The sequence below is a fragment of the Artibeus jamaicensis genome, unplaced genomic scaffold (assembly GCF_021234435.1).
Source record: "Artibeus jamaicensis isolate MK-2021 breed Jamaican fruit bat unplaced genomic scaffold, CSHL_Jam_final contig_354, whole genome shotgun sequence".
Classification (NCBI taxonomy): domain Eukaryota; kingdom Metazoa; phylum Chordata; class Mammalia; order Chiroptera; family Phyllostomidae; genus Artibeus; species Artibeus jamaicensis.
In genome coordinates this window covers 4859069-4881057 of record NW_026521803.1, presented here as the reverse complement: position 1 = coordinate 4881057, position 21989 = coordinate 4859069, and the positions used below count along the sequence as shown (strand labels likewise).

General features: G+C 35.2%; 1 protein-coding gene across 1 annotated transcript in view; it reads right to left on the bottom strand.

Moving 5' to 3' along the window:
* Window positions 1-915: 915 nt before the first annotated feature.
* Window positions 916-21989, bottom strand: part of METTL4 (methyltransferase 4, N6-adenosine) — a 255099-nt gene continuing 234025 nt past the window's right edge. Inside the window, exon 10 of the mRNA XM_053664381.1 lies at window positions 916-1613. Within this exon, the coding sequence (XP_053520356.1) occupies window positions 1597-1613 (17 nt within the window). The 3' untranslated portion in view covers window positions 916-1596. The remainder of the gene's footprint in view (window positions 1614-21989) is intronic.

Below are 21989 nucleotides of genomic sequence, written 5' to 3'. Positions count from 1 at the left end.
ATTGGACAAAGTGAGCAGGAACATAAAATGGAGTAAAAACAGCCTCTTCAATAAATGGTGCTGGGAGATCTGGACAGCTACGTGCAAAAAAATGAAACTAGCATACCAACTGATATGATACACAAAATAAACTCAAGTTGCATAAAAGACTTAAATATAAGTCATGACATCATAAAAGTCCTAGGGGAGAACATAGGCAGGAAAATTTCAGACATTCCACGCAGCAATATTTTCACTAACATGACCCCTAGAGCAAGGGACATAAAGAAAAGAATAAACAAATGGGGCTACATCAAATGTAAAAGCTTCTTCACAGTTAAACACTTTTTTTAAAATTGGCAGATAGTATAAAATTTATGCAAAAATGCAAAATACTAGGATAGTGAAACAACTATGAAAAGGAATAATAAAGTTGGAGGACCTACAATTCCTAAATTAAAAACTTAATATAAAGTTCCATTCATCAAAACAGTGTGTTATAAATATCAAATAAACAATCAAAACTGAACAGATTATTGCGGAAGCAGAAATAAACTTACACACATCTGACTACAGTAGTTAGCTCAGGCTGGAATAATAAGATACCACATACTGGGTGGTTTAAACAACAATCCTTTATTTTCACACAGTTCTGGAGGCTGGAAACCTAATTAATTTTTTAAATATATTTTATTGATTATGTCATTACAGTTGTCCCATTCCCCCCTTCATTTCCCTCCACCCTGAACACCCCCTCCCCCACCATTCCCCCTCTTTAGTTTATGACCATGTGTCTCAAGTTCTTTAGATTCTATATTTCCCATACTATTCTTACCCTCCCCCTATCTATTTTCTACCTACTGTCTATGCTACTTATTTTTTGTACCTTATCCCCCCTTCTCCTTCTCCCACTCCCCCTGTTGCTAACCCTCCATGTGATCTTCATTTCTATGGTTCTGCTCCTGATCTAGCTGTCCTCTTAGTTTGCTTTTGTTTTAGGTGTGGTTCTTAATAACTGTGAGTTTGCTGTCCTTTCACTGTTCATCTTTTTGATCTTCTTTTTCTTAGGTAAGTCCCTTTAACATTTCATATAATAAGGGCTTGCTGATGATGAACTTCTTGAATTTGTTCTTATCTGAGAAGCACTTTATCTGTCCTTCCATTCTAAATGAAAGCTTTGCTGGATAGAGCAATCTTGGATGTAGGTCTTTGGATTTCATGACTTGGAATATTTCTTTCCAGCCCCTTCTTACCTGTAAGTTGTCTTTTGAGAAATCAGCTGACAGTCTGATGGGAACTCCTTTGTAGGTGACTGTCCCCTTATCTCTTGCTGCTTGTAGGATTCTCTCCTTCATTTTAATCTTGGCTAATGTAATAATGATGTGCCTTGGTGTGTTCCTCCTTGAGTCCAACTTCTTTGGGACTCTCTGAGCGAATTATAGGGGTACCAGAAGGGGAAGAGGAACAGCCACAAGTGAAAAACTTATTTGAACAAATAATAAAGGAGAACTTCTCCAATATGGCAAAGGAAGGAAACCTAATTAATTTTAAGTAGCCAGCAGAGCTGGTTTACATGAGGACTTTATTCCGGCTGGTAGATGTCTTCATGTGATGTCCTCACATGGTCTTTTCCTCTGCAGGGGGGAGAGAGAGAGAGAGAGCACAAGCATGAGCTTGAACTCAAGTATTTCTTCCTCTTCTTAAAAGGTCCAGTCAGATTAAGGCACCACTTTTATGACCTCATTTAGTCTCTCAATTACCTCCTTAAAATCTCTATCTCCAAATACAGTGATGTGTAACACTGGGAGTTAGGGCTTCAAATAACATGAATTCATGGGGATATAATTCATTCCATAACAGTAAACAATTCACATTTTACAAAGTTGTTAAGGAAAGTCAGTGGATAAAAGAGAGACTTTTCAATTAGATATGCAAAGCCAAAGGGGGGAAAGTAAACTTGAATCCACAGATTATAACCATATATAAAAATTAATTCAAAAATTAATTGCAGACCTAAATAGAAAACCTAAAACTACAGAACTTCCAAAAACACTGTTTATAAAATGAAAAGAAGAGCAATAGACTTAGAAAAATATTTTCAAATCACATATCTGATAAAAAGACTTATATGCAGAATATATACAGAACTCTCAAAGCTCAATAAGAAAACCCAGTTTTTTTAATAGTTAAGTGATTTGACAGACACATCAACAAAGATAATATGTGGTTGTCAAATAAGCATAAGATGATGGCTAATACCATTAGTCATTAGGGAAAAGCAAATTAAGACCATTTTAAGAAAACGATGCACCTATTAAAATAGCTCTTTTTTATTTTTCAATTACAGTTTACATTCAATATCACTTTATATTAGTTTTATGTGTACAGCATAGTTAGTGTTTAGACAATCATATATTTTTCAAAGTGATCCACCTGATATGGCAAGCACCCACCCACCTGGTACCATACATAGTTATTACAATAATATCAACTATATTACCCATGCTGTACTTTACAGCCCCATGACTATTTTGTAACTACCAATTTGTGCTTCTTTTTTTTTTAGGTTTGTCTCAAAATTACCTTTATTTTTTTAAATTTTATTTAGTTATTTTTCAAGTACAGTTTTTTGTCTATTCAATTTGTGCTTCTTAATCCCTTCTCCTCTTTCACCCAGTCCCCAATTCCCCTCCCCTATGGCAATCATTACTCTGTTCTCTGCATTAATGGGTCTGTTTCTCTTTTGTTTGAAAGTTTATTTTGTTCTTTAGGTTCCACATATAAGTGAAATCATATGATATTTGTCTTTATTTTATGACTTATTTAACTTAGCATGATACTCTCTAGGTCTTCTCATGTTGCCACAAATGATAAGATTTCATTTTTTTCATGACCAAATTTCATATATATGTACCTTATTTTTCAGACCATAAGACACATCTAGGTTTTAGAGGAGGAAAATAGGCAAAAAAAATTTTGAAGCAAAAACTGTGGTAAAATATTTAATAACATAAATAACATAATATTTCACCAATGTAGGTGTGAATAGAACTGAATAACAGCATTAACAACCATTATTCCTCCCAAATTTGGGGGGTGTGTCTTATAGTCTGAAAATGTGGTAACTACTTTATTAGCCACTTGTCTACTGATAAGCACATGAGTTGCTTCCATATCTTGACTATTGTAAATAGTGCTGCAATGAACATAGCAGCATTATTTAAAGGACATAGGGGTGTATATGTCCTTTAAAATTGTTTTGGGGGTGCAGCGGTTGAGGCAGCAGTGGGAGAAACTCCCAGTCTCAGAGGAAAGTTCATTGGAGAGACCCAAGGGTCCTAGAATGTACACAAGCCCACCCACGTGGAAATCAGCACCCAAAGGGTCCTATTTACTTGGGGGAAGCAGGGGAGGTGACTGAAATCTGGCAGAGAGTAGAGCAAGAACCATTGCTCCCTCTCAGACCCCGCCCCCACATACACCATCAGAACCCAGCAACTGGGTTGCCCTCTCTGGGTGAACACTTAAGACTCTGCCCCTCACTACATAACAGGTACATCAAGACAAAAAAAATGGCCCGAACAAAAGAACAGATCAATGCTCAAGAAAAAAATACAACTAAGTGATGATGCGATGGCCAACCCATCAGATGCACGGTTCAAAACACTGGTAATTAGGATGCTGAAAGAATTGGTTAAATTTGGTTGCAAATTAGATAAAAAAATAAAGGCTACACTAAGCGAAATAAAGAAAAATGTACAGGGAACCAGTAGTGATGGGAAGGAAACTGAGACTCAAATCAACGGTGTGAACCAGAAGGAAGAAAGAAACAACCAAACAGAAAAGAATGAAGAAACAAGAATTCAAAAAAATGAGGAGAGGCTTAGGAACCTCCAAGACATTTTTAAACATTCCAACATCCAAATTATAGGGCTACCAGAAGAAGAGGAAGAGCAACAAGTGGAAAAGTTATTGGAACAAATAATAAAGGAGAACTTCCCCAGTCTGGCAAATAAAATATACTTCCAGGAAGTCCAGAATGCTCAGAGAGTCCCAAAGAAGTTGGACCCAAGGAGGAACACACCAAGGCACATCATAATTACATTACCCAAGATGAAAGATAAGGAGAAAATCTTAAAAGCAGCAAGACAAAAGGAGAGAATTACCTACAAAGAAGTTCCCATCAGACTATCAGCTGATTTCTCAAAAGAGACGTTGCAGGCAAGGGGATGGAAAGAAGTATTCCAAGTCATTAAAGGCAAGGACCTACACCCAAGATTGCTGTATCCAACAAAACTTTCATTTAGAATGAAGGGCTTCCCAGATAAGGTCAAGTTCAAGGAGGTCACCATCACCAAGCCCTTATTTTATGAAATATTAAAGGGACTTATCTAAGAAAGGGAAGATAAAAAACATGTACGGTAAAATGGCAGCAAACTTACAATTATTCACAGCCACACCTAAGACAAAAACAAACATAAACTAAGCAAACAACTAGAATAGAAACAGAATCACAGAAATAGAGATCCCATGAAGGGTTAGCAACAGGGGAGAAGGAGGAGGGGGGGGAAGGTACAGAGAATAAGTAGCATAGATGGTAGGTAGAAAATACACAGGGGGAGGGTAAGAATAGTATGGGAAATGTAGAAGCTAAAGAACTTGTAAGTATGACACATGAACATGAACTAAAGGTGGGGAATGTGGGTGGGAGGGGGTGTTCAGGGTGGATGGGTGGGAAGGGGGAAAGTAGGACAACTGTATTAGCATAATCAATAAAATATATTAATTAAAAAATAAAAAATAAAATTGGGGTTTTTTTGTATAGATAACAGAAGTGGAATTGCTGAGTCAAAAGGTAGTTTCATTTTGTTTTTGAAGAACCTTTATACTGTTTTCTATAGTGGCTGCACCATACAATGACTAAAATTTAAAAATTGACTTATACCAGTTGTTGGAAATGGAACATACCTCTGTCTTATTATGTCTACCTAGTATCCGGTACAGTATGGCACCTAAATGCATATATACATATATACATACATATATAACAACTCCACTTAAATTGAACTGGTTAAGAAGAGAAAGTTACAACAAAGTAGGAATTGTCCTCAATGTCAAATACTACATGGATGTAAAGTAGAATAAAGAGAAGCTCAAATGCTCTAATTTGCTCAGTTTTTCTTTTGAGCATCATGTGTAGGGGTTTGAGAGGGGGATATCTTATTTAAGAAACTAAGCTTAACCCGCTGTCACAAAAGTTTCCTCCTGTATTTTCACAGAGGAGCACATAACCCAAGCTTCATGAATATAAATCGGATTTGGTCCCTCTTCTGGGGTTGAGGCATTTTTTTATTGAGATTGACAAGTTGGTAAAATAAAAGCCTACATCTAATATTGGCAATCTTTAGTATTGTGTGGAGAATTCCTGCCTGAGAATAAAAACAACGTATAAAAAGCAGACCCAAGAGAGGGAAAGAGAAAGAAATTCCTGACCTGTCTGAAATCAACATTAAGCCCTACACAGTTTCAGTTGCATCACCCAATACATTGGCTTTACTTATAGAAATTTAAGTTTGTTTCTATTATCAGTAATGAAAGAGTCCTGAGGAATAAAGTGACTTTTTCTGTAGTAACTTTAATATAAACAAAATAAAATTCCTAATACCTACCTTTAAGATGGCTGTTAGGAAAGATGATAGTACATGTCAATTGCTTAGCACCATTCCTAACAAATATTAATCACTCAAGAAATATAAGTATTATGTGGCCAGTAGCCAGATGGCAGCAGGTTGGAGAGCAAATAGGAGATGAGAATAAAAATAGGTATAGGCAAGGTTCTGATCAAAAGGTTCTGATAGGCAAGGTTTGCTATCAAAAGAAATAAAAATGAGGATAAGGCTGACAGAAGGAAAATTGGAATAAGAAAGTTTTAAGTGAAAATTCTCTGCTTGTGATATTCCATTGATGACAAAAATTGGTTTATCATGTTCAGTCAATATCATACTAAATTTAATTTTGGTTGTTTTTCTAACACCTTCAGAGTCTTAATTATTATCATTCTGAGGCTTGCCAGTCTTACAAAATTTTATTACTTATTTTAAGAGAATATATTAGAAAAGTGCAATAAAGTATATGAATTAGTTCTCTGGATGGAAGGCTTTAATGAGATTTTCTTTAAAATTAATGAAATGTTTTCTAGATGCTGTTGCTATTGATCCACTTTTCTCCAATACTTGTTAAGATAAAATTATATTAAGATGTCATATATTATTCCTTGATACCCAAAGTGATCATATTAGAATTATATCGAGTTACTCTATTTTAATTAATCCAAAGTCAAAATTAGGGCTTAGATTAATAAACATTAGATATGATGAAAAACATGGTTCTAAGTTATAAGAATGGTATCATCTTGAATCTTACTTCATTTATATACAGTGTTAATTATCAATTAATGAATCACAGGCTATTTTCTTATTTATCCTAAAGAGGCATTATTTGCATATTACATTGAATGCACATACATACAATGTCTCATTTCAAAATACTAACTCACTAACAGTATAGCTTGTGACACTATATTAGAACCTTAAAAAATGTTGATTTGAACCAAACTAATGTTATATGCTTCTCCAATTACCAATAAGGAAATGTCCTATCTATAATTTTTCAGTGGGTCTTGTTGGGGAAAGTGAGGAGTGTCAAAGTATGAACCAATTAAGCATATCTATGATAACTAAATTTTCATTTTTATACCACCAAGCATTATAGCAACATAACTAAAAAATATAGCCATCCACTTCTGAGCACAGTAACAGATAATTTATTCTACTTTCTATAAATCTCTAATAAAATTCTCTGAATTATATTAAAGATAACTAATATTTGTATCTTTCATTGCTTATGAAATCCTTTTACATAAATACTTCATTTGATCTCACTTGACTCTATATGGTAAATAAGACCTTCCAAAGGTATAGAAAGCTAGAGTTCAGAGACACGTACTGACATGTGAAGAATTACTAAAAAATGAAACAGAATTCAAACTCATCACTCAGCTTAAAAGTTCATTGTTTCCAGAATATCGCAAACATGTTTACATATATATCATTTCTTCTAGCAAGAAAGCAAATGAAGTTTCCTTATACAAAAGTCAAAATAATAAAAATGAGAATACCACAAATTTCTCAGGTCAGATAAAATTTTATATTGCTCTTCTGCCTCTCACACTCAAAGCTGTGCTTTTACAAGGACATTAGTCTGATCCCATGGCTGCAGACATCTTCCACAGCATATTGATAGACATGTCTCTTTTTGACCTCAAGTGTCTGGGAACATAGAATGTGACAGCTTACCTTCTGCTAAGCACCTGAAACCCACTGGGCTCCAACATTTGCTGCAACCAGCAGTTTCCTCTACTTGAATTACTCTCTTAATGACCAACAAATTTACCAGACAACAGGAGCTTCCTTTTCTATGAAATCTGAGTGTTTCATCAAAGAAACACTATCTCTTCTTTTATGTATCTTCCTATAAATTCATATTCTTAATACATCCTTTAAAAATACATATTCTTAATACAATCCTTTAAAAATTCTCAAAAATGCTATTTATTTAAAAAACTTTTATATGCATGTAAATTCTTCTGTTGTTACATGTGTGCATATACCATCTCAACTGGATTATACAAATGTTGAACTCCTGAGATTGAGACAGGAATGGTTTTTCTTCTTCTCTACCTATGGTATATTCCTGGGTATTCAGCAAGCACTTAAGGATCTTGGTTAATTGCACTAGTCATATTGTAGACTGAGTTAATAGAAGTGGATCTCCACTCAAGCAATGTAAAATTTAAAACACATTGCACTTGTTTAAAGAAATATTTTTTAATTACTACAGATGTTTTTAAGTTTTTTTAAGTATTAGTATTTTTCTGATTTCTCTTTCTGATATTTTGTTGTTGCTGTACAAAGATGCCTTCGATTTCTGAATATTGACCTTGTATCCCACTATTTTGCCAAATTCACTTATTAGGTCTACTCTTTTGCTGGAGTCTCTAGGGTTTTCTATGTACATTATATCATGTGCAAACAATGACAGTTTTAATTCCTTCTTTCCAATTTGGATGTATTTTATTTCTTTTACATGTCACATGTCAGATCACTGTGGCTACAACTTCCAATACTATGTTGAATGGAAGTAGTGAAAGCAGACATCCTTGTCTTGTTCCTGATCTTAGTAGGAAAGCTCTTAGTTTTTGCCCATTTAGTATGATGTTGGCTATAGGTCTCTCATATATGGCCTTTATCATATTGAGGTATTCTCCCTCTACTCCCACTTTGCTAGGTGTTTTTTATCATAAATGGGTGCTTTACCTTATCAAATGCTTTTTCTGCATCTATTGATATGATCATGTGATCTTTGTCTTTCCTTTTGACATCAGTAAAATGAAAAAAGAACCTACTATATGGGAAATATATATTTGCAAATGATATCCCAGACAAGTGTTTAATCGCCAAACTATATAAAGAATTCCCATGACTCCACTCCAGAAAGACAAACAACCCAATTAAAAAATGTGGGAGGGAGGTGGGGAGACGGGGCGGAGGAGGGGTTGGGATGGGAGAAATTGACAAAAGAAAACTGTACTTGAAAAATAACTAAATAAAAAAAAAATAATAATCAAAAAAATGGGCAAAAGACCTGAACAGATGCTTCTCCAAGGACATACAGAGAGCCCATAGGCATATGAAAAGATGCTCAGCATCACTAGCCACCAGAGAAATGCAAAATAAAACCACAGTGAGATACCACTTCACACCAATCAGAGTGGCCATCAAAACCAAATCAACATGCAACAAGTGCTGACAAGGTTGTGGAGAAAAGGGAACTCTAGTGCACTGTTGGAAGAAATGCAGACTGGTGCAGCCACTGTGGAAAACAGTATGAAATTTCCTCAGAAAACTAAAAATGGAATTGCCTTTTGAACCAGAAATTCCACTACTGGGCTTATACCCTAAGAGCCCTGAAACACCAATTCAAAAGAAATTGTGCACCCCCATATTCACAGCAGCACAATTTCCAATAGCCAAGTGTTGGAAGCAACCTAAGCGGCCATTAGTAAATGAGTGGATCAAAAAATAATGGCACATTACACAAAAGAATACTACACAGCAGAAAGAAAGAAAGAGCTCCTACCCTTCGCAACAGCATGCATGGAACTAGAGAGCATTATGCTCAGTGAAATAAGCCAGGCAGTGAAAGACAAATACCATATGATCTCACATATAAGTGGAACACAATCAACAAAATAAGCAAGCAAAATATAACCAGAGACACTGAAATAAAGAACAAACTGACAGAAACCAGAGGGGAGGGGGAGAGGGATAATGAGGGACCTTAGAGGAAGGGTCATTAAAAAGCATGTATGAAGGACACATGGACAAAATCAAAGAGGATAGGACTGAGGGTAGGAGGTAGGGATGGGTGAGGTTCGGGTGGAGTGGTTAGGGGAAAATGGAAACAACTGTACTTGAACAATAATGAAAAAAAAACATTTTTATTAAGTTCCATTAAATGTTTGAATATCTATTGTTAGAGTGTAAATAATTTTATACATAACCATGTACATCTAGGTAATGAGTATTTGTACAAGGGTCCAGGATAAGTTACATATTAAAGATAGGAGTTTGAGAAAAATGGGGTAGAAGTGAGCAAAGTGGGGTGAAAGGGGGACATCTGTAATAGTGTCAACAATAAAAATTGAGTTTAAAAAAGAGAAATAAATAAATAAGTACATAAATGAGGATTTTTAGGAAGTTAAATTCACATACAATCCATCACATTTTACCATATTAATAATTCATAATATTTAGGCATTTGTTAATATGTTTTCATGTATATACAAACAGAATCATACTTATTGAATCATACTAAAGTATTTTTCACTTTAGGTCTTTGTTATGTAGATCTGTACCATTATTTTTAATAGTAGTTGATGATATAGCTGCATTATACTTTAATTACAATTCTGTATTAACTGTTTAAAAAGTAAGTGAAGATAATGAAGGACATTCTAGCCTCTTTGAATGAGTTGTATGGATAAGCTTAGAAACTCAACCAGGATTGAACCTTGTCCATAATTATTTTGCCTTAGGTTTGACTTTACAAAATTGGCCTTTTTGGTGGTCAAATATTTAAAATTTCAGATATTATCTCCTAATAAACATAACCATAAGCTCATCAGTTATTCAATAAGCATGCTGAGCATCTACCAATGAATAGTGAATATTGATAGAAGAATTCAATAATTTAATTGATAAGGCCATATTAGAAGGTTATACCAACATTAAAGAGAGTTGAGCAGTAAGTTCTTATAAAAACAATCTTTCTAAAGTAAATATTGAAAAATAATATAATGTCTTCCCCCATCAATTTATTTGTAAATTATATACTTCTCTAAAGGTAAAAAAATTACTGCCCAGAGCTGATACATTTCTTACATAAAAATTAGACACATAGTAATATGAGGCAGTAAGTAATGTTTAGGTTCAAAGAATAGTGGTTATTAGACTGTCCTTTGGAAAACATTGAGTTCTCAATTATATATCACTAGGAATTACTCAAAATATTACTTTTTTATTAATTCTATAAGGACAAGAAATAAAATTTTGCTTTTTATTTTTCAATCTCTACCTTTTTCCACAGGGGTGTGTGTTCATGTGTGTGTGAATGCTCTAAGTATCTGGTCTAACACACACACACAAACACACACTTTTAAGACACCACAGGACAATTTTGTCCCTAGTATAATTGCACTCATTGTGCTGCATTTCTATAACTCAGTAAATAAGATGCATATCTTATTTACCTATTTCTAAATAACTGGGCAGGTTATTTTTGTTACCTATTTTGTTACATGGTTCATTGTCTCAAGCTTGCCTTTAATCATGGAGCCTAGTTTGGAAAAATGTTCAAATTTTGACCCACTAGCAAGTAGGCTTAGATTTAATGTGTTTAAATTGCATATTGTATTAAAATGCATATTATTGATATTTTTTATTTAGGATATATGAAAATGACTACCAGCACTTCCTCAGCAGCTTTTCACACTGCCTTATATTTTAGTTTATTTAATTTTAAAATTTATAAGCTAGATTTGGATTTTTTTTCTAATAGACTATTAGGAATAATTAAGAGAAAGAATTTGCTACCTCTGTCTGTACCATACATGGAGATTCTGATCTATGTTTCTTTAAAAATATTTTAAGAACTTATTAATTTTATCAGACTTCATTTTAAGCATAAGAGCACCATTATGGTTTTTGTATGAAAAAATTTATGCTGTCAAGTTTGTGCTAACCAAGTGACAGTTCTAGAATTATTCCCTAATGGCAATATGTTACTAGTTGCAAAAGAAAAATTCATTAAAATATTACTAAGTATTGAAAAAACAAAGCATAAAGAATTTCTAGCTATAATGGTATGAAGGCAATGAATCCTCTCCAAAAAATAAAGTTATAAAAATATAACTAAGCAAATACAATTGTCAAGGCTCTGAAAATTAATCAAAACTATACAACAAATTGAGAAGATTTTATCCGTGAGAAAAAAATTCCCCAAACTTTGGTTAATAGCAGCAAGAATCAGTGGCATTTTTCCTGGGACTGCTTTCATTCATCTCCCTCAGCCCTCACCCACCACAGTGGCAAAAGCAGTGGCTTCACCAGTGTGGTGCTGGTCTCAGAAACAAGAGCCTTACTGCAAGAGAGGACATAACATCAATTTGGGGAAGAAAAAGATACCTGTGATTTTTCTCAACTAAATGTGGCAAAGATGGAGGAAAACCTGTAACTTTGCCAACCTGACAATGCAGTCCTGGTTTGGAAAAGTGGTGGGTCAGTCAGAGATTGAACAAGGGGAACCTAAAACTGAGAAAACCAGGAAAAAAAGGTAATAAAAGTCTTTCACATAGCTTGCTGCTGGGGAGCTACCACCTGCATGAAAAAGAGTCAAGCAATGTTGGCAGAGATTGACTGCAAAGGGATACAAAGGAACTTTTGGGGACAACAGTCATGTCCTAAAACTAGCTTTGAATTTCATTTGAACATTTGCAGTGATTGAATTTTGTTGTATATGTTGCCAATGGAAATCAGACTCCCACAGGATCATGAGAAAAGCATTTTATGAACCCACACACAAGAGATTGTGGTGCAGCAAGGTTTATTTTAGTAAAATCTGTCCCTGGATTTCTAATGTCCCATCTCCATCCATCCCACCATGGGGAAAGTTCACCCATGAAGGCCAAAACAAATGCCAGTGTCTAGAGTTTCTGTTTTATATTAAGGCTTAGTCCTTTGGAGCCGTGTAGTCTGCTGTAGGCTCACACACAGATGCTGGACCCACATGGTTGCATGCGTTTCTGGATGACAGAAAGAACTCATGACAAACAGGATGTATGCAAGTGGCTGAGTGAGCATGAGAGCTAGACAGAGAGCTTCTTTCATCCCCTGTAGTTGCACCCAGAAGATTTTTTCAAAATAACCAATTAACTTCCCAAGCTTTCACAGTATTCTGATAGCCCACCCCCTAGTTAGACTGACAGGCTTCTAGGGTCAAGAACCTCCCCATGACTGCCCCCCAACAGTCCAGTACTGGAGAGGGAAAGGGAGGAGTGTTAATCCCTTTAGCAGAGAAATCCTGTAATCTATTAGGGCTTGTAAAACTGTAGCTTCCTGGCTAAGCAAACAGAATCATGAGCCCCATGTGATTAAACTCAATGTCTAATTCCCTTTGCTCTGTTATTATTAATAACTGGATAATTATAACTGTAACAGTATAGAAATGAAACTTGAAGGAATATAAGCACTCCTATGTTCACTGCAGCATTATTTATATACAATAACAAAGATTCGGAAGCAGCCCAAATGTTCATCAGTAGATGGGTAGATAAATTGATGTTATATTTACACCATGCAATACTACTCAGCTGTGAAAAAGAAAAAATTTCACTCTTTGCAAAAGCATGGATGGACCTGGAGAACATTACACTAAGTGAAATAAGCCAGTCAAAGAAAGACAAATACCATATGATTGCACTCATATGTGGAATCTAATGAACAAACTAAATTAACAAGCAAAACAGGGATAGACTCATAGGGGGACAGCAGGCTGACAGCTCTGAGGGTGAGTGATTAGTGGGTGGAGAGATCAAGCAAAAAAGAAAAAGGACTCATGGACATGGACCCAGTGTGGTGATTGTGGGGGTGGTGGGGAGGGTGGAGGTGGAAGAGGGTACAAGGAAGACATAGTAATGGGGAAAATGCAATAAATAGTAAATTATAGCTATTTAAAAATAATTTGCTTACTGGAAAAAATCTTCCATCAGTAGAATCAAAAAGAAAAACTGTTTCTACATATTTGCTTAATACTATCACAAAATAACATTCAATACTCACGGAAGATCATCTAACCATTTATGCACTTCACCAGTTATTCTAGGTAGGATGTTGGCTATTATATAACTATACTCATTTTTCCTTTTGTACAAACTAAAATAATTGTTGTAGTCAACTATTAAAATGATAAATCATTTTCTTTTACTGAAATGGACTGCCCATTTTATAATCTTTCTATACACTGTAATAAATTGCAATAAGATAATAACAAGTTGTTGAGTTTAATACATGATCAAAACAATTGAAAACTAAGGAATAGCTACGGAAATTATAAATGTAATGCTGCCTCTGTATGACTAATCTTTCACCTTTTATTGAAGGTAGTCAAAATCAAATCAACCTGACAATTCTTGATTCTTGTCCTTGCCAAATGTACAGAAGTACCATTTCCTGGCAACTAGAAAATTCAAATCCTTGACTCTCATTAAAATGGCCTAGTATGTACTAGGCATCTAAGAACTCTTTTATGCTTTAAATTTATGTCTTTCCTAGAACATAACAAAGGAAAGATTGCTGTAGCTCAGGAATAAGACTGCACAGAGATGTCACTTTAAGTACAAAACATGGAATGCAGCTTCCCAAGCATGTTCAAATTCTGCGACTCAAACCCTAATTACAGCCAGATGAACACATCCATAAGTGCATAGGAAAGGAGAAACTTCAGAGGCATTCATAATGTGTTTTTTTGTTTAGTTTTCTAAGGCAAGAAAATCCAGATAGGTCAATAAATAATCTTTTTTCTGGGTACTTATAAATTAATTTAGAGCTATATGCATAGTATGTTCTAGTAAGGCTCTCAGTTACTTTACACCCTCAACAGTCTGAAATGTCTGTAGTCTGTGCTTCATTCACATTGCTACAAAAGGAATTATTTCTCAGAATAAAAATATAAAAGGGAAAGAGAGGTACCACTAAAATCTGGCTTTCACTGGGTCCTTCGGATGAAATAATTTATCATTGACTACAATATCAAAATGATTGAGAAAGCTCTTAAACTTCACAGTAAATACCTAAATCCTAGAAGACAGCTGATGTAATGCATCTTGTCCTGGAATTTAATCTAAAGATCAAAAATGAAAGGTATATGAGGATCATAAACAAGTTTCCCTAGCCATCATCATTATATTGCCATACCCCCCTAAAATATTTTGGGAAAATGGCACTAAAACTTACCCTACAGTTTAGCACCAGAGCAAAGCAGAATATCATCCCAATGACACCAGGAGAAAAGTGCCCCCACTAGCCGCTGCCACTTCTATTGCCTATTCTATCTGATCTTAACAGCTTATCACTCTCAGCCCAAGTAGCAGTGTTAGAGACATTTTAGGGTGCTGCAATTTGGGATTTGCTACAAGAACATAACCGGGCCAACCAGAACTGACACACTCGTTCACTGAAGAAAGTGTATATGGATTCTCTCTTTACTAGCAAACCTATTCTGAGGGGCCTACACACAGTAAACTGAGCAGCTACCAAGTCTGTCATTTCATCCAGATAAAGCCTGGTGATCAAAGCAGCAGCAAATGTCACAATTAAATCACCCTCATTCTAACACCAGCATTATTATCCCCAACTCAGACAGTGAAAGGTTAGATTACTTCTTAAATACTCCCAAAAGCTCAATGGAAGATTTAAGATTTTCATACAGCTTTCCTAACTTCTCAAAGAGTAGCCTAATTCTATGCTAGCTGTTTGTATGCCTTTATAATAATGCACAATTCAAAATATAATTCACATTGTTCTGCTATCCTCCTCCTGAAGCCTCAAGCCTCTCTTGTGTCAGTGAAAGCCCTTTTGGAAAGTTTTTATCATTAATTTGTTTTCAATCTTATTTGAAAAGAAACTCCCAATGAAGTGGGAGTATATTTTCTGGGTTTTGTGAGCTCTGCTTTGGACTACATAAAACAAATATAATTGATCATTCTTACACATGCTTTCTTCAATTTAATATAGAATTTATTGTAATCCAAAGTTCTAAGCATGGAGTCAGAAACTAAAAAAATAAAAGAATGCAACAACCAAGAATTATTTCCTCATTTGTGCTCATATAGAGAAATCTGTTCAATATGGAATAGGCATTTCTTCATGTTTTTCTTGCCACTGGAGATTTTAAGAGCATTGTACATTAGTAATAAAATTTCTATTTTCAATTTACTCCACAATTAAAACTCTATTTTTTTCAAACCTACCTAAACCTAGCAAGTGAAAGACTTTATACACTGGAGCTGAATAAAACCCATCTCACTGAAGGTCACATTTAGAACTGTGAATCTCCAATTTTTGAATGTTTCTTTCACTCTGAAAATACCATGACCAGATAGAAGAATCTTGACATTATCTTTTGAATGATAATTATTATTCTACTTGGCAAATTACGTAAATTTCTGTGGAACGGCAACCAAGGTCAACAGCTTCTTTGCACAATTCAAGAATAAAAATTAAACCCTAACATTTCAGCCTTTTAGAAGAAAAAGAAAATTCAAAAGACTTCCTGAAATACGTTTTTTGGTTTAGAAAACTTTACATTTATAAAATGTAAAAACTCAGTAATTTTTAAATATCCAGTTCTTTCTTAAAGAAAATTCTTACATTTCTTGGAGAATGTTATATTATATTAAAACGTTACTTTCTGTTTTTTCAGAAACTCTAGGAAAACCTTCATAATTCCAATTGGAAACTATTCTTCATTCCACTACCATTCAATTTCTAAAAAGTGTGGAATCCAAAGAACAATATAAACAAACAAACAAAACAGACTTATAGACACAGAAAACAGACTGATGGTTGCCAGAGGTGGGGGACAGGATTGGGGGCTGTGTGAAAAAAGTGAAAGGATTGAACAGTACAGATTGATAGTTATAAAACGGTCATGGGGGTGTACAACATAGGAAATATAGTCAATAATATTGTAATAACTATGATGTTGCCGATTGGGTGCTGGAAATATTGGGGAACACTTTGTAAAGCATATGATTGTCCTACCACTATTCTTTATACCTGAAATTAATACAAAGTAATATTGAATGTAAACTGTAATTTTAAATTATTTTTAATTAAAAAAAGAAATGATGACTTATACAACTGTCTACTTTTGTTTATATAAATCAACAATTATCCCAAGTGAGTTCTTGCACTTATAAAGGTAATAAAATCAATCCCCCTGCATTTGTGGATTCAACTAACTGTGGATTAAATTATCTAAAAAATGTTACATTGTTGCTGTTGCTGATGTTTACTATGTAGTTTGGCCTACCATGGTTTTTTCTGTACTACATATCTGCAGATGTTTTATTCTTGTCATTACTCCCTAAACAATAAAGTAGAACTATTTACATAGTATTTACATTATATTTCATATTATAAATAATCTACAGATAATTTAAAGTATATGGGAGGATGTACATAGGTTATATGCAAATACTCATCATTTTGTATAAGGGATTCGAGCATCCACGGATTTAGTTAGGTATCTGAGTAGGGTCTTGGAACTAATTGCCCACAGATACTGCAGGATGACTGCATTCAATTTTACACATTGTTCTTTCTTTGTCTTTTCTTTTTTATTTTTTTATTGTTGTTCAATTACAGTTCTCATTTCCCCTCACTACTCTCCCCTGCCATACCCACCCTCCACATTCTACTTCCAATCCATGCTCCCACCATTGTCTTTTTACTTATTTTTTTTATTGTTGTTCAAGTACAGTGGTCTCCATTTTTGCCTCACCAAGGCCCCTTACCCCACCCATTCTTACCTTCCATCCTCAAACCTACCCCCTTTGGCTTTGTCCATGTGTCCTTTACACCTGTTTCTTGATAGACCTTCCCCTATTTTCTCCTATTATCCCTTTCCCTATTCCCCTCTGGTTACTGTCAATTTGTTCTTTATTTCAATGTCTCTGGTTATATTTTGCTTGCATCTTTGTTTTGTTGATTAGGTTCCACTTACAGGTAAGTTCATATGGTATTTGTCTTTCAGTGCCTCATTTATTTCATTTAGCATAATGCTCTCTAGTTCCATCCATGATGTTGTGAAGGGTAGGAGTTCCTTTTTTTCTTTCTGCTGCATAGTATTCCATTGTGTAAATGTACCACAGTTTTTTTAGCCACTCATTTACTGATTAGGTTGCTTCCAGTACTTGGCTATTGTAAATTGTGCTGCTATGAACACTGGGGTACATGGGTTCTGATGTTAATATTTATATCTATTTCATTTACATTACATTGTACCCTTCCCCTACAGTTTAGGAATCTATAGTTATTGTTATTAGAAGAAGTTGGGTTTTTTTTTTAATGACCTCATGTTATAGCCTGCAATAAATACATTTATTTCTCAGGTTCCTTTATGGCCTTCCCAAGCAACAATAACCTTGTTTAAAAGTAAATGAACCTTTTAAATTAATCTTATTTGTGATAATGAGTTAATACTCTGTTTGAATTTCACGAATGATCTTGTATGTTACATATCTTGCATTTTGCAATAAAGACTCAAGATCAGCCTATGTTTTTCTATACTAGATTAAACTTGAATTAGAAAATTCACTAGAACCCTAGCTATTGGACATTAACTGTAACAATGTAGGGAGTGCCCATGTAGTCAGGCTTTTCTTACTCAATCTTGCCATATTTCCACATACATGTCTGTTTATAGTTTTGCCTCATGATTAATTATAGCAGTCCCACAAGAATGGCAGTTTGCATGAGGTCATAAAGAACTAGAGAGGTCTGAAGGAAACATAATATGAATCATACCTACAAAGGCTCTCAGATGATATCAAATATTGTCAAGTGATATTACCGCATTAATACCAAAAAATCAGTAAAACCATTAATACATAGCAAAAATCTAAATCTAAGGTTTACTGCATGTGTGTAAATGATTGTATGCATTTGGTGTGTGTGCGTTTATACTTTGTGTCCTATGCGTATGTGCGATAGCTTTGTGTGATATCTTTGAATGTGTACATGGTGTCTGCATATGTGTGTGATGTCTGTATCTGTGCATGGTATTTGTGTGCATGGTATCTGTGTGATATGTGTGGTGACTGTGTGAGTGTGCATTACATGTATATGCATGGTGTCAGTGTCTGTATGCATGTGCGATGTGTGTGTACAGGAGAGACATGCAGGAGGACAAAGAAACAGAAATGAGAGAGAAAAGGAAAGAAGATGGATGGTAGGAAGCCAAAGATCATTTTCCTTCATTCAGAGCTGATCTCTCCCATGATATCAGCAAGCGTTCAGGCTATAGGTAAAGAAAAATAGACAATTCACAAACAGTACATGTCACCTAAGCAAGTGTTCTGATAATAAAGCAAGTTCTGGAACCCCAATCCAGAGCAGTCTTCATATCTTCACTAAGGCCGCATGGTCACAGGTTCTAATGAGTGGTTTAATATTTTAAACTTAATTTTATAGTGACATGTATATGAGAAGGTATAGATAACACAAGGGTTGGGTCTTTAAAACCATTAAATTCGACTGAGTATAAACAAAAAGAAACGCTGTCAGTATCTGCTGTAGTTCTCTGACTGAAAAAAAAAAAGCAAAATCAATGAAATACATATCACAAGATGAGAAGCAGGATTTTTACTGAATTACCTTTATGAACTTTTAAATTAATATTTTATGTGACAAGGAGTGTCCTCTCCTCTCCACTACTCAAAAGATCAGCTGTCAGCTGGAAATACAGCCTGAAGGAACAGAAATTTTCCCTGGCCATTATCTATCAAAGTTTTCTCTTACAGCAGTAGCTATAAACTGGCAGATGTGGAGCAAAATAAATTCAATTCGTATTTTTTCCTTCTAACCTGCATAGCCCTCTAGGAAAAATAGCCTTTGTGTCAGTAAATCCAAGCTGAAAAATGTCTGTTGTTTCAACAGCCTCCTTAACACATCTAAGCAGAGAAAAATAATAATAATTTCACAACATTTAGCCTTGCATTGTCCCAGGGACCTACCCTGAAGGGCCTTCAGAGGGAACCATGAGAATGAGTCCATCTCTAGGCTGAAGTCATGTGACTTTCAAAGTTTCCATCCTAAGGATCACACTCCTGCACTCTGTTCACATTGTAAGCCAGGCTGCAGGGTGGGTTTGCCACTCTTTTCAAATCTATAGGCTCAAGACTTCTTTCCCCAAATCTCTAACTGCTTCACCAAAGATTACTTAGGTCCACTCAATATTTTCTTATGAAGACAAAATATAAAGAAACACAAAGGGAAACATTAAATAATTCAAAATTCATTTTGCTTCCTCAACCTTCAAGGTATCACAAAAAATGTGGTTGACTTGGGGAAATAATTTTTAGAAAATGTTATTGGAAATAAATGTACTGATGTTTCCCTAGAACTTCTTTGTCTTTCATAATGGAAACTTTGTATCTGTTGAATAGTAACTTTCCCTTTCCTCTCCCATTTAACCCATCAACCACCATTCTAGTCTAAGTTTTTATGAGTTTGACTAATTCAGATACCTCATATAACTGGAATCAGGCAGTATTTTTCCTTCTGTGACTTATTTCACTTAATATCATGTCCTCCAGGTTCACCCATGTCATCATATATGGCAGGACTTCCTTTTAATGCTAAATAATACTACATTTATATACCATGTCTTCTTTATCCTTTCATCCTCTGATAGACATTTACATTTTTCCTATATCTCGGCTATTGTGAATAGTGCTGCAATGAATATGGGATTGCATATATTTCTTCAAGATACTGGTTTCAATGTTTTTTGATATTTGCCCAGAAGTGACACTGATGAATTATATGATAATTCCTTTTTTTTTTAAGGAATTTCCACACTTTCCCACAGGGACCACACCGATTTACATTCCCACCAACATTGTACAAGGGTTCAAATTTCTTCACATCCTTGCCAACAGTAACCATCTTTTCTTTCCTTATAATAGCCTTCCTATCCATTGTGAGGTGATATCTGATCATGGTTTTGAATTGCATTTTCTGGATGACTAGTGACATTGGGTATCCTTTTAGATACTGTTGGACATTTGTACGTCTTCTCTGAAGAAATGTCTATTTAAGCCATTTGCCCATTTTTAACTGGGTTATTTATTGGGTTTTTTAAATTGAATTTTAGGACATATTTTGGCATATAGACTAACCCCTTATCATATGTATGATTTCCAAATATTTTATCCCATTCTGCAGGTTGCCTTTTCACTCTGTGATTATTCCCTTTGCTGTGCAGAAGGGTTTGGGTTTTTGTTTGTTTGTTTGTTTGTTTGTTTAATGTGACCCCATTTTTCTGTTTTTGCTTTTGTTGCTTACACTTTTGGTGTCACGGGGTTCTTACTTTAGGCTGGATTTCCTTAAGCCATGTTACTGCTTCAAAGGCCTTCTTCATTAAAGCTCTTGCTGTATATTGCCCAGTTGCATACGTTTCTCATTTATACTAACAGAGGCAATGACAAGTCCTCCCAATAGTACCAATTACTATATTTTTAATGTAACAAGAATATAATAGCTTTTCATTCTTATTTCACTTTACATATGATGACTGCTGGAGATCATAAACATTTTCTCTCCAGTGGTACTTTCTTATCCAGTCTCATCCTTGAAAATTGTTTTTCTTAGACAATTTAACATATTTGTTTTTTATTGACATTTATTATTTTTTACATAACAAAGATATTAGCTCTTCATCATATATACATGCATATGTTCCTTGTTCTATACAGTTTTTTATTTGCCTCTTATTTCAGAGTTTTAATTTTTGTTAAATAAAAGATGTTCTCTTTTTGATAAAATTCATTACATTTTCTGTGTGATCTCTTTTATTAATTTAAGCTAAGAGGGACTTCTGGCCAAGATGGAGGCACAGGTAGACACACTGTGCCTCCTTGCACAATAAAAATAAGGACAACAATTTAGAAACAAAAAACAACCAGTACTGACAGAAAATTGAACTGTGTGGAAGTCTGACAACCAAGGAGTTAAAGTAGACACATTCATCCAGACTGGTGTGAGGGGCGGAGTAAGGCTGCCAGGCAAGAGAGGGGTCACAGCAATACAGTGGCTGGTGGACCCCAGGTGCTTAAGGCAGCAGCTGGCAGACCCAGCAAGGTGGTGGATTGTTGAGGGGTGTTGCACACAAGGCTGCTGGTGGACCAGGTGGTCCCACATTCACACACAGATAAACCAGGTGAAACCGGGGAATGAGACAGACCACCCAACTCAGGGTGCCAGAGTGGGGAAATAAAGCCTCAAAACACTGATTGAAAACACCTCTGGGGGGTGAGGCCCAGGGAGAGACTCCAAGCCTCACAGGAGAGTTCCTTGGAGAGACCCACAGGGTCTTAGAACACACACAAACCCACCCACATGGGAACCAGCACCAGAAGGGCCCAGTTTGCTTGGGGGAAGTGGGAGAAAGTGACTGAAATCTGGCAGAGAGTAGAGCAAGCACCACTATTTTCTCTCGGACCTCTCCCTAACCTATAGTGTCACAACACAGGTACTGGATTGCCCCGCCCTGGTGAACACTTAAGGCTCTGCCTCTCATACTTAACAGGCTCACTGAGACAAAAAAAA